At 43.1% G+C, this 14,539-nt stretch overlaps 1 protein-coding gene across 2 annotated transcripts in view; it reads right to left on the bottom strand.

Moving 5' to 3' along the window:
* Nucleotides 1-1,044: 1,044 nt before the first annotated feature.
* The window catches only part of ROPN1L (rhophilin associated tail protein 1 like), a 72,289-nt gene continuing 58,794 nt past the window's right edge, over nt 1,045-14,539 (bottom strand). For both annotated transcript variants that reach the window (XM_077491853.1, XM_077491854.1), the window contains exons 4-6: nt 13,577-13,738; nt 6,850-7,025; nt 1,045-1,361 (exon numbers count right to left, since the gene is read on the bottom strand). In XM_077491853.1, the coding sequence (XP_077347979.1) occupies nt 1,295-1,361; nt 6,850-7,025; nt 13,577-13,738 (405 nt within the window). In that variant the 3' untranslated portion in view covers nt 1,045-1,294. The remainder of the gene's footprint in view (nt 1,362-6,849; nt 7,026-13,576; nt 13,739-14,539) is intronic.

Raw genomic sequence — 14,539 nt, forward strand, 5'->3', positions numbered from 1 at the left:
GCTAACAATTGATAAGAAGGAAGGAAAGTGAGACTTTATATGAAGCATACACCCCTGGAGATATCACAATATACATGAAGATGGGCGGTACTAAGTATATTAGAACTATGGACATTCCATGACAGCTTTGCAAAACAACAATTGGGAGTAGGTTTATTGATATAAAAATAACAGTAATAGTAATACCATGATAAAATATTGACATAGTAAGTTCATAATATAACCATTAAATAGAACAAAAGTTAATTGGAATATATAAATAATGACATAATATACTAACGGCACTCTTCAGGAGCAAGTATGGGGTAAATATCTATAAGTATTGAAACACATAGTTAATTTGTAAAAAATAAAATAAAATAATGGGTATTTTATGTAGGAAAAAGAGAGGGGAGATAACCCCAATTTACCAAGACTACTTACAGGAATGCCAATGAAACTGGGTGCAGGCATGGAGGGCTAGAAGGCCGACCAGAAACGTTAGTTTTTTTACAAATTAACTATGTGTTTCGATACTTATAGACATTTACCCCATACTTTCTCCTGAAGAGTGGCAGTCGCCATGAAACGCGTCAAGCCAATAGATGGCTTTTTCGCTCATATTTTGCAACACCATCAATTACTATACTTACCAACTGGATTGTACCAATGAATTTGAGATATCGATTTTTACCAGGTCGACACACTTTCATGAAAATGGTTCTATACAATGTGTACAATATGAACTCATTATGTTACCAGTATATTATGTCATTATTTATATATTCCAATTAACTTTGTTCTATTTAATGGTTATATTATGAACTTACTATGTCAATATTTTATCATGGTATTACTATTATTGTTATTTTTATATCAATAAACCAATGGCTGCAATGCTGTCATGGAATGTCCATCGTTCTAATATACCCATCTTCATGTATATCATGATATCTCCAGATGTGTATGCTTCATATAAAGTCTCACTTTCCTTCCTTCTTATCAATTAATAGGGATAGAGGCGTTTGGCGGTGTCATCCTTGCATTCTCACACAAAGTCCCAACTGGTTGCTCTTGTTTTTTATTTAGGAAGCTAACAGCCTGTTAACAAAATAGCAGTGACAGCGCTGATATTTCTATGAAGAGAAATTTCCTTTAAACATGTAGGTAGTAAACAGTTGATAACTATTTCATTTATTGTTAATCTATTGATCCAATTCAGTGTTGTTTTGAGTCATCATTATTTTGCTAGAACCTTTCTCCAAAGTCACTATTCATATTTCACATGTGTTTATTCAATATTACAACTTCATATTTAAGACAGAGGGGGACATAGTACACTTAAAAAATTTCTGGGCTGGATCATTCCATCTTGCTTTTTCCTAAAACAAAACAAAAAAATCTTATTAGAATCACTTTACACATTAGCTCCATTAATTCAAAAACAATTTTATTTTCTATACTTCTATCCATTGTCTCAAGTCCTTAGTTGCATATACTGTATAGCTTAAACACTGTATCAACAGCATAAGTAGCACACAGGAGGTACATTTGAATCTAACACATTGCAGTGCAAATACCATTAAAAAATTCACTGTACTAAATAGTTTATAATTTAACGAGCATTACCATATTCGACTATTAAATAAATATAATAATATAGTTTCCATTTAGATGCTACACTAGTGATCAATATACATCAGGGGTGCCCAACCTTTTGAAGAGCGTGGGCCACTTAAGCGACTGGGTAACTGGTCATGGGCCACAATGAGCGGTGTGAGTGGATGACAGGTCTGTGTCCCCTCTGCATATGCAGAGGGGACACGGACACAATCTGCTCCACTCTATGGGCCCTCCGATCCGATCCACCCAGACGGAAGGGGAAGATTCCACTTCTGTTTTTTCTAGCAGATCGGATTGGATTAGGCGGGTGTAAATGGACACAAGGTAAAATGAGGATCCCATTGGGATTCTAACGGACAGAGGCTGATTTCACACTGATGTGCTGCGGTTTATTCACACCGCAGGTGCAGCGCAGTGCACCTGCAACTTTCCTGTGGGTTACCTGCACATTGTCATATTATATCCTGCAGGTATTGGTACACTTTCTGAAAGTGTACCAAAACTCCTGCATTCAGCACCAAACCCACAGGTAATAACAGAAGTCTATGGCTTAGTGCAGGTAAGTGAACTTGCAAATCAGTTTGAAAGTAGCCCACAGTGCAGAGAACAGATATGCCCATTGCTATTTGAATTCAATTAAAACTGACCTCAATCTTCACTTCAGGTATCCTACAGGTATTTTGGGGTTAGTAACAATATGAACAAAAAAAAAAGATTTCCTGCGCTCGTGAAGGCATTGTAGTACTTTCATAGGAAAAGATTAATTAAAAAAATGATCATGCGAGTCCCGCTGCCTAAACTGACCAGGGGTGGTCCGAAGTTAGCCAAGTGTAAGAGAGAGATGGAAGGCGCGTGATCTGATGCATTGATCAAGATGATCAAGTGCTAAAATTTGGCTGACGCATTTAGAAGAAAGGCCCTCTTCATCAGAGCCACGTAGAACAACAAGAGAGGTCTGTATAGTATTGTGGATCAACATACAATACCTAAATCCTAAATATATGTTTTTCAATATGTTTATAATGTAAACATTTCATATTTAATTTTATTATTATTATTATTATTATTTTTTTTTTTTTTTATATGTCTCTTGACTGTATTGTATGGCATGCAATTTCACCACCATTTTTTATATATACGCTCTGTATTATATATCTCTCTGGTATTTATTCCATCTAGAGCGCTGAGATGAGAACTCATCACTTACAATGTTACACCCCTCCCAACTAGCTACTCCCCTGTATGCTGATCAACAATACTATACAGACCTCTCTAGTCGTTCTACAAGGCTCTGATGAAGAGGGTTTTCCTTGTGTCAGCCAAATTTTAGCACTTGCCTTTGCATTGGCATGTCTATTTTCTTAATTTAATGTGTTTACTTGTAACCTGGTTTTATGAACACGTAGATACGTTTTGTATGGATTCATCCCCCCCTTTTTTTTAATGAATAAACTGTTACATTTTGATCAATGCATCAGATCACACTCCTTCCATCTCTCTCTTAGGCCGCGTACACATGGGCGGATTGTCTGCCCAACTAAGTTCGTCAGACAATCCGACAGACAGTCCGTTCAAAATTTGCATGAACAGACTTGACCACACACGATGAGCAGACAGTCCGCTGAAAGCGTGCGCGATGACGTGTACAGCACGTACGACGGGACTAGAAAAACGACGTCCTATACACTGCAATGCAACCTTCGGCCGTGTAAATCCTTTCTGAGCATGCGCCATACTTAGTTCGTCCAACTTGCCTACACACGAGCGGACTGTCCGCTGAAACCAAGTTTGGACGGACAAAACCAAGTTTGAACGGACAAAATTTCGGAAATTCCGTAAGACTTTGTTCGTCAGACAGTCCGCTGAAAAAGTCCGCTGAAGCCCACACACGAGCGGATTGTCCGCTGAAACACGGTTCAGCGGACTAAGTTGGACAGACAATCCGGCCTTACACTTGTATTTCGGGTTGTAATTCCACATATAACCATGCCATGCTTGAACAATATTTCATTTAATGACAACTTTGTGCAAAAAAGAAATTGTCTTATTCCCGCAACTTGTGTCGAAATATAAAATATTCCATGGACTCAATATGCCTCTCAGCAAATATCTAGGGGTTTCACAGCTTATGTCACACATCACCCACTCTTCTAACCACTTGAAGACAAAGCCCTTTCTGACACTTTTTGTTTACATGAAAAAATATTTATTTATTGCAAGAAAATTACTTTGAACCCCTGAATATTATATATTTTTTAACGCAAAGGCCCAACAGATGAAAATGGTGGCTGTTGCATTTTTTTTCACACAGTATTTGCGCAACGATTTTTCAAACGCATTTTTTTTGGGAAAAAACACACCTTTTTTAATTTTAATGCACCAAAACACACTATATTGCCCAAATGTTTAATGAAATAAAAAAGATGATCTTAGGCCAAGTACATGCATACCAAACACGACATGCTTTAAAATTGCGCACAAACGCGTATTGGCGACAAACTATATACATTTTTAAAAGCCTTTACAGGTTACCGCTTTAGATTTACAGAGGAAGTCTACTACTAAAATTACTGCCCTCGATCTGACCTTCTCGGTGGTATATCACATGCATGGTGCAATTGCTGCTTACATATGACGCCAGACCGATGCTTGCATTTGTCTTCGCGTGAGAGCAGGGGGGGGGACAGGGGTACTGCTTTTTTTTTTTTTTTTTTAGATTTATTTTGCTTTTGATTTATTTTATTTATTTATTTTTTTATAATTTTTATTGTTATCGAAAAGGGAATGTAGATATCCCCTATGATAGCAATAGGTAGTGACAAGTACTCTTTTTTGAAAAAATTGTGGTCTATTAGATCCTAGATCGAGATGAGAAGAGGGTTCAGCAGTGGGACAGAAGAACAGGGGTACAGCAGTGGGGCAGATGCTTGGGGGGATACAGTGAGGGGACAGATTTGCAGGGGGTACAGATATTTGAGGTGTGAAGGTACAGGAATTTGGGCTGATCTGAGGACTTGAGATACAAGAATCGGGCCTGATCTAAGGCATGAGAGTGCAGGATGTTAATTAGTCACTATTACTCAAGTAGTCTACAGCATTTACTTTATAAAAAATCCTTTTCATGACTGAGAGTGTGAAGTTAACATTTTTTGTTATAAAATCGGCACTCTCAATTTCTCTGAAAAATTTTTCGGCACACTGTGCTCAAAAGCTTGCCTACCCCTGTTGTATACTCTATAACTTTCATACAGACTAAATAATATACACTTTTTTGGGTTAATTTTACCAAAGCTATGTAACAGTAAAAATGTTTGCCCAAATGTATGAACAAAAATGACCTTACCGTGCCCATCATTGTAGCCTCACTGTGCCCATCACTGCAGCCTCACCATGCCCATCATTGCAGGCTTACCGTGCCCTTCATTGCAGCCTCACCATGCCCATCATTTCAGCCTTACCATGCCCATCACCGCAGCTTCACCATGCACGTCATTGTAGCCTCACTGTGCCCATCACCGCAGCTTCACCATGCCCATCATTGCAGCCTTACCATGCCCATCATTGTAGCCTCACCGTGCCCATCATTGTAGTCTCATGCCCATCATAGCCGCCTCATTGTGCCTATCATTGCAGCCTCAATTTGCCCGTTACTGCAGCCTCACTAGTAGTGACTGTGCCCATTCATGCAGTCTCAGCAGTCAGAAGTCCCGCCCTCATGCCCTCCTCCTAGACCAGCTCTTGTGATAGACGCAGTGTTCTGTCTATCACACGAGCTGGTCTAGGAGGAGGGCGGGACTTTCGTCACAGCACGGCTGAAAATTTTAGAGTCAGGTCAGAGACACAGCGGTCTCCCGCTATGTAAGGGAGGGAGAGAGGGGAGCACTTCAGCCACAGTTAAAGGCACGGTATCCCTGCCCTCACTCGAGTAGGGGGGCTTTTCCAGCATAAAAAATGTGCTGAAAAAGTCGGCTTATACACGAGTATATACGGTATTTGCAAACTTTTACCATAGAAACTAAAAAAAAGTTTTTTTGTTTTCAAGATTTTCGCTCTTTTTTCACTTATGTCGCAAAAAATTAAAAACCCAGTGGTGATTAAATACCACCAAAAGAAAGCTCTATTTGTGTGAAAAAAAATGATAACAATTTTGTTTGGGTACAGTGTTGCATGAGTAATTGGCATTCAAAGTGTGAGAGTGCTGAAAGCTGAAAATTGGTCTGGGCAGGAAGGGGGTATAAGTGCCCTGTATTGAAGTGGATAACTAATTCCATACAAATTATTTAACACCACAAAATGATATTTGATTATGTATTTGCTAAGTAGGGCAGTGGGTTGGGAGTGGAACTGAGGTACAGTGCGCAGAGGTGGGTAGGGGGCGGAGCTAAAGGGTAACTTGAAAGGGTGGCTACCTGCACCTTTTCTCTGAGAGAAAAAGCCCTGGTTATAGCTATCTCAAAGTATGACACATAGGTTGGACACATAGGGGGTTATTTACGAAAGGCAAATCCACTTTGCACTAAAAGTACAAATTACAAGTGCAAAGTGCACTTGAAATTGCACTGAAAGTGCACTTGGAAGTGCAGTCGCTGTAGATCTGAGGGGTAGATCTGAAATGAGGGGAAGCTCTGCTGCTTTTATTATCCAATCATGTGCAAGCTAAAATATTGTTTTTATTTCCCTTGCATGTCTCCCTCGGATCTACAGCGACTGTACTTTCAGTGCAATTTCAAGTGCACTTTTAGTGCACTTGTAGTTTGCACTTGTAGTGCAAAGTGGATTTGCCTTTAGTAAATAACCCCCATAATATATTACACATAGGTTGGACTTGATAGACTTGTGTTTTTTTTTTACCTCACCTACTAAGTATGTAACTATGAATTATGCCTTTGGATGTGGTTTATTGCATACAGTGCATGTTAAAGCAGCCAGTTAAAGCAGTTGTATGGCCTGAGAAAAAAATTGTAAGGCAAAGGCATAATGAGCTAGTATGCACTGTATACTAGCTCATTATGAAGTACGTTAGAATGAAGGCCCCGCAATGCCTCCCGGTCACTGCACACAGGGTGAATATCTCCTAAACGGTGGACGTTTAGGAGATATTCATTTTACCTATAACTAAGTCTTATTATAGGCTTACCTGTAGGTACAAATCACCAAGTGGAGGATACAACCACTTTAGTGAATATTCATTTTTATATTTTACAAATTAACATAGTTTCTCTTATGGCATAAGAATGCTTTACTTACGCTTCAGTCTGCAGAGCAAGAATTGCCTCTTCTATCTGTGTATCTGGTATATCTCTATCAACCTGGGCAAGATACTTATAAAGGAATGTGAATGTCTCAAAAGGAATACGAGCAGCGCCACCTTCTGGGTCCTCTGTTAGTATTTCACAGGCATGTTTCAGTGCCATGGAAACTGTCTGCAAAGAGGAAAAATAGATGTCTATGTGTGCAGAGGAAAAACAGTAAACACATGTAATATTACTATCAATAAAGGAAACAATATTTCGTTTTATAACTGAATGGTTGTACTATGTGTGCAGTAAGTATTCAATTTGCAGGGCGGGCTGAACATAATAGTAATGTTCCCTCTAGCGGCTGCTCCACACCATTTAAACTGAGTATATGCGCAATGCACTCGGCCTGCTCCAGCTGTGCTCATCTGCGGGCTGCTCTGGGTTATTCAAACTCTGCACATGTGTAGTGTGTGGTCTCCGTCTCTAGCCTAGCTCAACTAGATCTGCAGTTGTCATGATGATGTACATGTGATCAGTCATTTGGTGGCTTGACAGTTTGGGTGAGAGCACAAGCATTCATGATTGTTATTGCATGCCTTCAATGTAAGGGCTGGTCCACAAAAACGCACTCCAGATCTGTTCTGGATGCGTTTTTGCCTCTGCGTTTTTAATGCGTTTTTCGTGCGTTTTTATGTGTTTCCGGATGCATTCCAGATACTTTTTTTTCCACTGTACAGGGGTTCAGTGTCTTTTTGATGCGTTTTACTGTGGGGGGTTTTCTGGAACTGGAAAGCCCTGGAACTGACTGCACTGGTGTGAACTATGCCATTGAAAACCATATAACCTACTTTCCACGTGTTTTTGATGTAGAAAAAAAAACACACTGGACTGTCTCTAGGGCCAGTTCACACCATAAAAAGGCAGTCCGGAGGTGTAGTTTTTTAAACATTTTTGGTGCGTTTTTTGAAGCAGTCCAGTGCATTCTTCCCTCCCTCCCCCTCTTTTTCCTTAACCTTAAAAAGTGGTACTTCAGTAATTTTTTCATCTTTCCATCAATTAATAATAGAAAAGTATGAGAGATGAATGCGAGGTAATTATGACTCTACAAAGGTACCATCCCATTTGGAACAGTTACTTACCAAATGAGAAAAAAAAGGGGGTGGGACTTTGCATGTACCTTGCAGGGTCTAATAAATGCACATACCAAAAAGGTTTAAAAAAAATAAACAAATCTTTATTTCCATACACAAATGGTTAAAGCGGAGTTCCACACAAAAATGGAACGTCTGCTTTAGGTGCTGTTGACCCCCTGACATGCCACATTTTTCATGTCATTTTGGGGGGGGGGGAGCAGGTACCCAGTTTCTACTGGCACCCATCTCCAACTTCCTCCCCAGGTGCCGGAAGGAAGATCACCTCTCCTCTACCCCCTCCTTCCCTGCAATCTTCTGGGAAACGTCACTGGTCCCAGAAGATTGCCCAGCCATTCCCAGCACGTAGCGTGGCTCATGTATTCACAGTGCGCGCCCGGCTGTGAAGCCAAAGCCAGGCGCCCACAGTTAGAATACTGGCACTGCAGAGGGGAGGGGGAGAAGAGCGGGGAGTTCCTGCACCCACATCACTGGACCATGGGACAAGTAAGTGTCTGATTATTAAAATTCAGTAGCTACACTTTTTGTAGCTGCTGACTTTTAAATGAGTGGAACTCCGCTTTAAATTTAAGAAAGGTTGAATACAAATATGTTTTTTACCCAGTTGTATTCAACCTTTTTAAATCTAACCATTTATATATGGAAATTAAAGATTTGTTTTAAACCTTTTTGGTATGTGTATTTATTAGACCCCACAAGGTACATGCACCCACCCCGTTTTGTTCTCATTTGGTAAGTTTCCATCTAATAAATCTGCCCTTGTTGTTTTAACTTTGGATAGTAAAACATTTTTTTTTTCTGCCAGTAAATACCTTATACAGCACACTTCCTATTTCTTGTTTGGAAAAAATCCTAGGCTCATGACATCATGCACAGCTCTCTCTATAATTCTCCTGAGAGTTTGCCAGGAAGAGAGAGGGGTGAGTCATAAGAGAGCCAATGAAAGCTGCAGAGCTGGAGTTGTGTCTCTGTGTATGTCCAAGAAGTGAACAGGCCGCAGCTTCAGCTGCTCACAGTTAAAATGGTTGCAGCCAGACTCGAAGGAGGAGTCTGAGGGCTATAGATCCCTCTTCCTTCATCAGTTTTTTTGTCGGCTCATTTCTGGGTTAGCCGACATGTCACTTCCGGGTTTAGGACAGTTTGCGTCACTCCCGGTTTTCGGTTAAGCGAGGTCGGCTGCAGGAATCTCGTTGGTTCTGTCTCCTGGTGTTTGCGTTTCTGGTAGGTGCGGGGTGAGTGGCATCAAGGGAGGGTCCGCATCGGATGCCACCCATCCCGCTCAGGTGCCAGCCCAAGCTCAGCACGATCGCAGGGGAATGTCGGCTCGGGGTGGGGGAGGGGTCGTCCTGGACATTTACTTTGTGCTTTTTTTACTGCCGCCAATCCCAATCACTCCCCCTTATGCTGCAAAGGCAGCAAATGGGGGTATCCGCATTTCACAACAATTAGCAGACAGTGCTACCTGCTAAATGCTACCCATTCACCTGAATGGGGCCACGCCGCTTGTGTCCAGATACCATGTGCAATGCACAGACAATAGTGTGGGTCTTCAGGGGTTAAAACAGGCAGTGGAGATTACATAACACCTTCTCATCACCTGTCATCGCATTCTATTCTATTCTGTGTCCCTGGGGCAGTGTGCTTCTAGAAACATTTATATCAGTAAAGCCTGTTATTTCTGAATGCCGTCCTGTGAGAACTCGCATTGTTTGGTTCTTTTGGCGTGCATGAAATCCTTCATTTTTTTCACATTCACTTTGGAACAATTTCTGGATGTTTAGTGACAGAAGTTTCTTCCAGTAACAGATGAGATGGCTTCTTCGGCGTCACATGCGTCCCTGGAATATACCATGTGGGATATGTAGAAATAATTAGCTACGGCGTCCCTGTACTTTCCTCTTGTTATGGAAAAGTATAATAAGAATTATAAAAAGCAGGCAACTCAATGGGCATGGGCTGGACTGGCATAACTGATGCAGTGGCCGGTTGGGCCGCATCACCAGGTGTAGCGACTGCCTGAATCGCATCGCCGGTGTAGCGACTGTGGAACTTGCGAACAAATTAGGCTGGCTGTGTATCCAAGGGAGTTTAGTGACAGGCAAAGGTAGAAGTAATCCAGGGAGCTTGACTTCTGAGGACTTAGAGAAATTTTCCAAACAGGGCTCAAGGCTGCGAGACAACAGATAAGTTTGGCTTCTAGGAGGAGAGGATTCAAGCTGTGGCAATTGGCTGGAGTGGTGACCTGCAGAGAATTCAATAGACTTGTCAGCGTATTTTGTTATAACAGAGGCACATTGTCATGATCAGGATCTGAATAGGACTGTATTAAAGGCACATGACTGGTACTGGGCACACAAGGGTTATAAATGGGCAACTGGTCAGCAGTTTTAATGCAATTCTGGATGCAGGTCTGGGACCAGGACCTAATCTCTGCAGACCAGTCTATGTGCGGGTTGTAAAGTTTAAGCCAGGGATAGCCTAAGATAAGGGCATAGGCAGGAGATGAGATGAAGTAGAAGCTAATTGTCTCCCTATGAAATTCCACAATGGTCAGGGTAATAGGTACAGTGCACAAGGTCACCAGGCCCATGGACAAGGGAGAGTTATCAACAACTAAAGCCGCGTACACACGGGCGGACTGTCTGGCCAACTTAGTCCGTCGAAACACATTTCAGTGGACAGTCCGCTCGTGTGTGGGCTTCAGCAGACTTTTTAAGCGTGCAGTCTGGCGGACTAAGTATTTCGGAATTTCCGTAATATTGTCCGTCAGACTTTGGTTTCAGCGGACAATCCGCTCGTGAGTAGGCTAGTTCGACGGACTAAGTATGGCGCATGCTCAGAAAGGATTTACACGGCGAAAGGTTGCATTGCTGTGTATTGGACTTCCTATTTCTAATCCCGTCGTACGTGCTGTACACGTCATCGCGCAAACTTTCGACGGACTGTTTTGCATCCGTGTGTGGTCAAGTCCGTTCATTCGAAAGTAGGACGGACTGTCCGTCGGATTGTCTGACGGACTAAGTTGGCCATACAGTCCTCCCGTGTGTACGCGGCTTTAGACTGAAAAGGGTCTGTGCGGCTTAGTCACCGGAATCTGTAGACAGTGTGCTAAGTCCCTATCAATTAAATTGCTATCAGCACCAGAATCTATGAAAGCTGAGAGGCAGTGAGAAAACTTGGCAGAGCTAAGTTTTGCAGGAACAAATAGTTTATCTCTGAGGGAAACTGACATAGTATACTCTATAGAAGCAGACCCCACCCGTACTAGACTCTTGGCATTTCTCGGCTTATTAGGACAGCTAGTGACAAAGTGGCCGTGGTTGCCACAATATAAGCAGATTCCCTGAGATCTTCTAGCCTTTTCTCCAGTGGATAAATGGGTAGCACCAATTTGCATGGGCTTATCCTCCTGGAGAGGTTGGGAGGAGTCAGGAAATGAAGAAAAGGTGGGTAGTGTACTAGGGGGCATAGAAACAAACCTCTCTGTATGCCTTTCCCATAAATGCCTGTTTATACGGATGGCTACTTGCATGGCTTCATTCAATGGTTCAGAGTAGTGTATTAAAGAGTCTGATAAGCCTAACCTGAGCTGGCTTCTTAGAGCTGGGTCATTCAACCCTGAGTCAGGTGCCCAGCGGCAGAAATCAGAACAGTATTGTACAATGGTGCGTCTATCCTGACGTAATGACCTAACATTAGCTTCAGCTGAAAAGGCATGGTCAGAATCATCATACAGTAAACCTAAGGCCTTGAAAAAAGCTTTAACTGACCCTCTGGCTAGGTCATCTGCGGGAAGGCTAAAAGCCCAAGACTGGGGATCCCCCTGCAACCATGTAACAATCAGGTTAACTCGCCGTGCTTCAGAACCAGAGGAGCATGGCTTAAGTCTAAAGTATAGCAATCAACTATTTTTAAAGTTGGAAAACACATGGAGGTTACCAGAAAAATGATCAGGCAGGTTTACTTTGGGCTCTGCTACTGCTACTGCTGGAGGTGCGTTTACACACACAGACAGTTCCTGGACTTGGCATGTCACTTTGCAAATTTCCACAGCAAACAAGCGAGCCTGTGTAGAGTCCATTTTGGCAGAATTTTTTTTTGTTAAAGGCTTGTGATAATGTCACGTCTACCCCAACGCAGGTGGTCAGACACTATAGCTGGCTACTGTGTGCTTCACCTATAGCAGCCCCCTTTCCCTTAAGCCAAGCAGGCCCACTGGTACTTGGTTGCCCCCAGGACTTATACACAATGCTATAGTGCCTGGCCACCACACCAGGGCAGATGTGAACTAAGCAAACAAACAGGCTACTTGCAGTTAGCAGACAAATGGTGTGGTTCTATGACAGTCCAGGTAAAAGGCAGGCTGAGTTCAGGTAAAAGTCCAATATCTGATCCAGGTCACACAGGCAAATCCAAACAAGCAAAGCAGGGCAGACAGACAGGTAGCTCGATCAGGAACAACACAGGTATTACTCACTATCACAAGCGAAGGACTGAGAATTTGGCTTGCTTACAGGTGACTGACCACACCAATCACAGGGAGAACGCAATAGCCAAAATGATGCTGGAATGAGGAGCAGGAGCACTTAAATGATCTTGACAGTGAGGCTGTTTGGGGTTCGGATTGACAGGGGGCAGGCCTCCTTAAATACCTAGGGTCAGCCCAGCTGAGGTGGAATTGTTTGGGAGGAAGCTGGAGTGCTAGGCTGTCAGTGGCCTTAGAGGGAGTGCCCCAGTCTGGGGGGGGTGACCTACCTTGGGCCTGGGCTTGTGTGTGGACGGGACCTTCTAAGAACACGTGGAGGTATCCTGCACAAGAGACATGGGAGCAAGGATAGGGGACAGCAGGAGAGAGCACTGTCGGGTAAGTCTCCAGGTCGCAGCCAGGAGGGCTGGTGAGTGATGCACAGCCAGGAGGACTGGGGAGGCATGCCTGGAAAGACTGGGAGAGAGCAGTCTGGGATGGGTAAAGAACTAGAAATGTGGACTGTGGAAACACTTTTCAGGAGAAGCAGCTGCGGCCAGGAGGGCTGACAGGGCCTGAAGAGGTGATACTGGGAGCAGTAGCCATGTCAGGACAACTAGCACCAAGGACTGTCATATTTTGCTACACCATAGGGATCCTAGGTCCCTACCCGCAAACGGATCTTTCAAGGCCTGGCTGAGCCAGTGTCAGGCCTAAATCTGTGCTAATTGGTGCTGGAAGTACAAGCAAGTGATGTACTGGAGGTGTTGAGGAGGAATAGTCTGCAAGCAAGTGTTGTGCTGGAGTGAAGATTGGAGTGTATATAGTTGGTCCCATGCAAATATAATGCAACTCAGTGGGCACCCCATATTCCCTTATCCCATCCAAGTTAATTTCTCTCAATAAAAAACAAAAAACAAAATGCATAGACGGTTTTCTGTCTAAAGAGTGACTGGAAATTGTGTGCCTGGCTGGGCAGGGGGACAGGTAGACTACAATTCTCAGCAGCCCTCACGAGGGTAAAGCCACATAAGCATAAACCTCTTTTTTTACTTTATTATTAAAAAAAGGAGCCTTTAGAATTACTTAAATTCTCTAGGAGCTTGAAAACAACTTACCCCACCAAGAGTACTACAGGCAAGGGCCAAAAATTTTAGCCATTCTACTTCTCTCCCAAAATTATCTAGTTCCAAAATACTTTGTAGCTGGGCTTGAGGTAAGCAAAGATCTTTCCACTTTTGTTCCAGTTCATCTTCATTTACAATAATCTTCAAGGACAGCTGGAAAGAAAAATATGATGTGGATAAATGTATTTTAATTGACTTCACCATAGCCATCAGTGTTAACACTGAGTTTGTTTAAAGGGGAATTTGACTTTTATTTAACCACTTGAGGACCGCCGTATTGCCATTGTACGTCAGCACAATGGCACAGGCAGGCATAATCACGTACATCTACGTGATTGCCTTCCAGCGGGTGGGGGGTCCCATCGGACCCCCTCCCGCTGGTTACGGCGGTCCGATTCGGTCCAGGAGCGCTCCGTGATGAGGGGATGGCCGTTCGTTTTCGGCCACCCCCTCTGGATCGCTCCTGGCCAATGAGAAGCTTCCTCCCCTGTGTATTGTTTACACAGGAAGGAGGTAGTGATGTCATTCTCCTCGGGGCGGTCTTTTTGACCGGACTACGAGGAGAAGAGTAAAAGTAAGTCTGCACGAACACTACACTGACATGTAGGTACACACAGGCACACAAACCCCCCCCGATCGCCCCCCGATCCCCCCCCCCGCCCCCCCTCCCCCCCCAGTCACAGTGTCACTGATTGCATTGATCATTTCTTTACTGATCAATGCATTCAGTGTCAGTTGTGACAGTAAAAACTGTCAGGACAGTTAGTGTTAGGTCCAGGGTAGCCCCCTATCACCCCCCAATAAAGATTTAACCCCCTGATTGCCCCTAGAGTTAACCCTTTCACCCCCTTTTGCCAGTGTCACTAAGCGATCATTTTTCTGATCGCTGCATGTGTCGCTAGTGTCGCTAGGTAGCTAGTTATTTTTTTAGGTTCACCGCCAGGTTTTTATATC

The sequence above is a fragment of the Lithobates pipiens genome, unplaced genomic scaffold (genome assembly GCF_037356315.1).
Source record: "Lithobates pipiens isolate NorthernLeopardFrog02 unplaced genomic scaffold, aLitPip1_a1.2 Scaffold_19, whole genome shotgun sequence".
In the NCBI taxonomy this organism is placed as follows: Eukaryota; Metazoa; Chordata; class Amphibia; order Anura; family Ranidae; genus Lithobates; species Lithobates pipiens.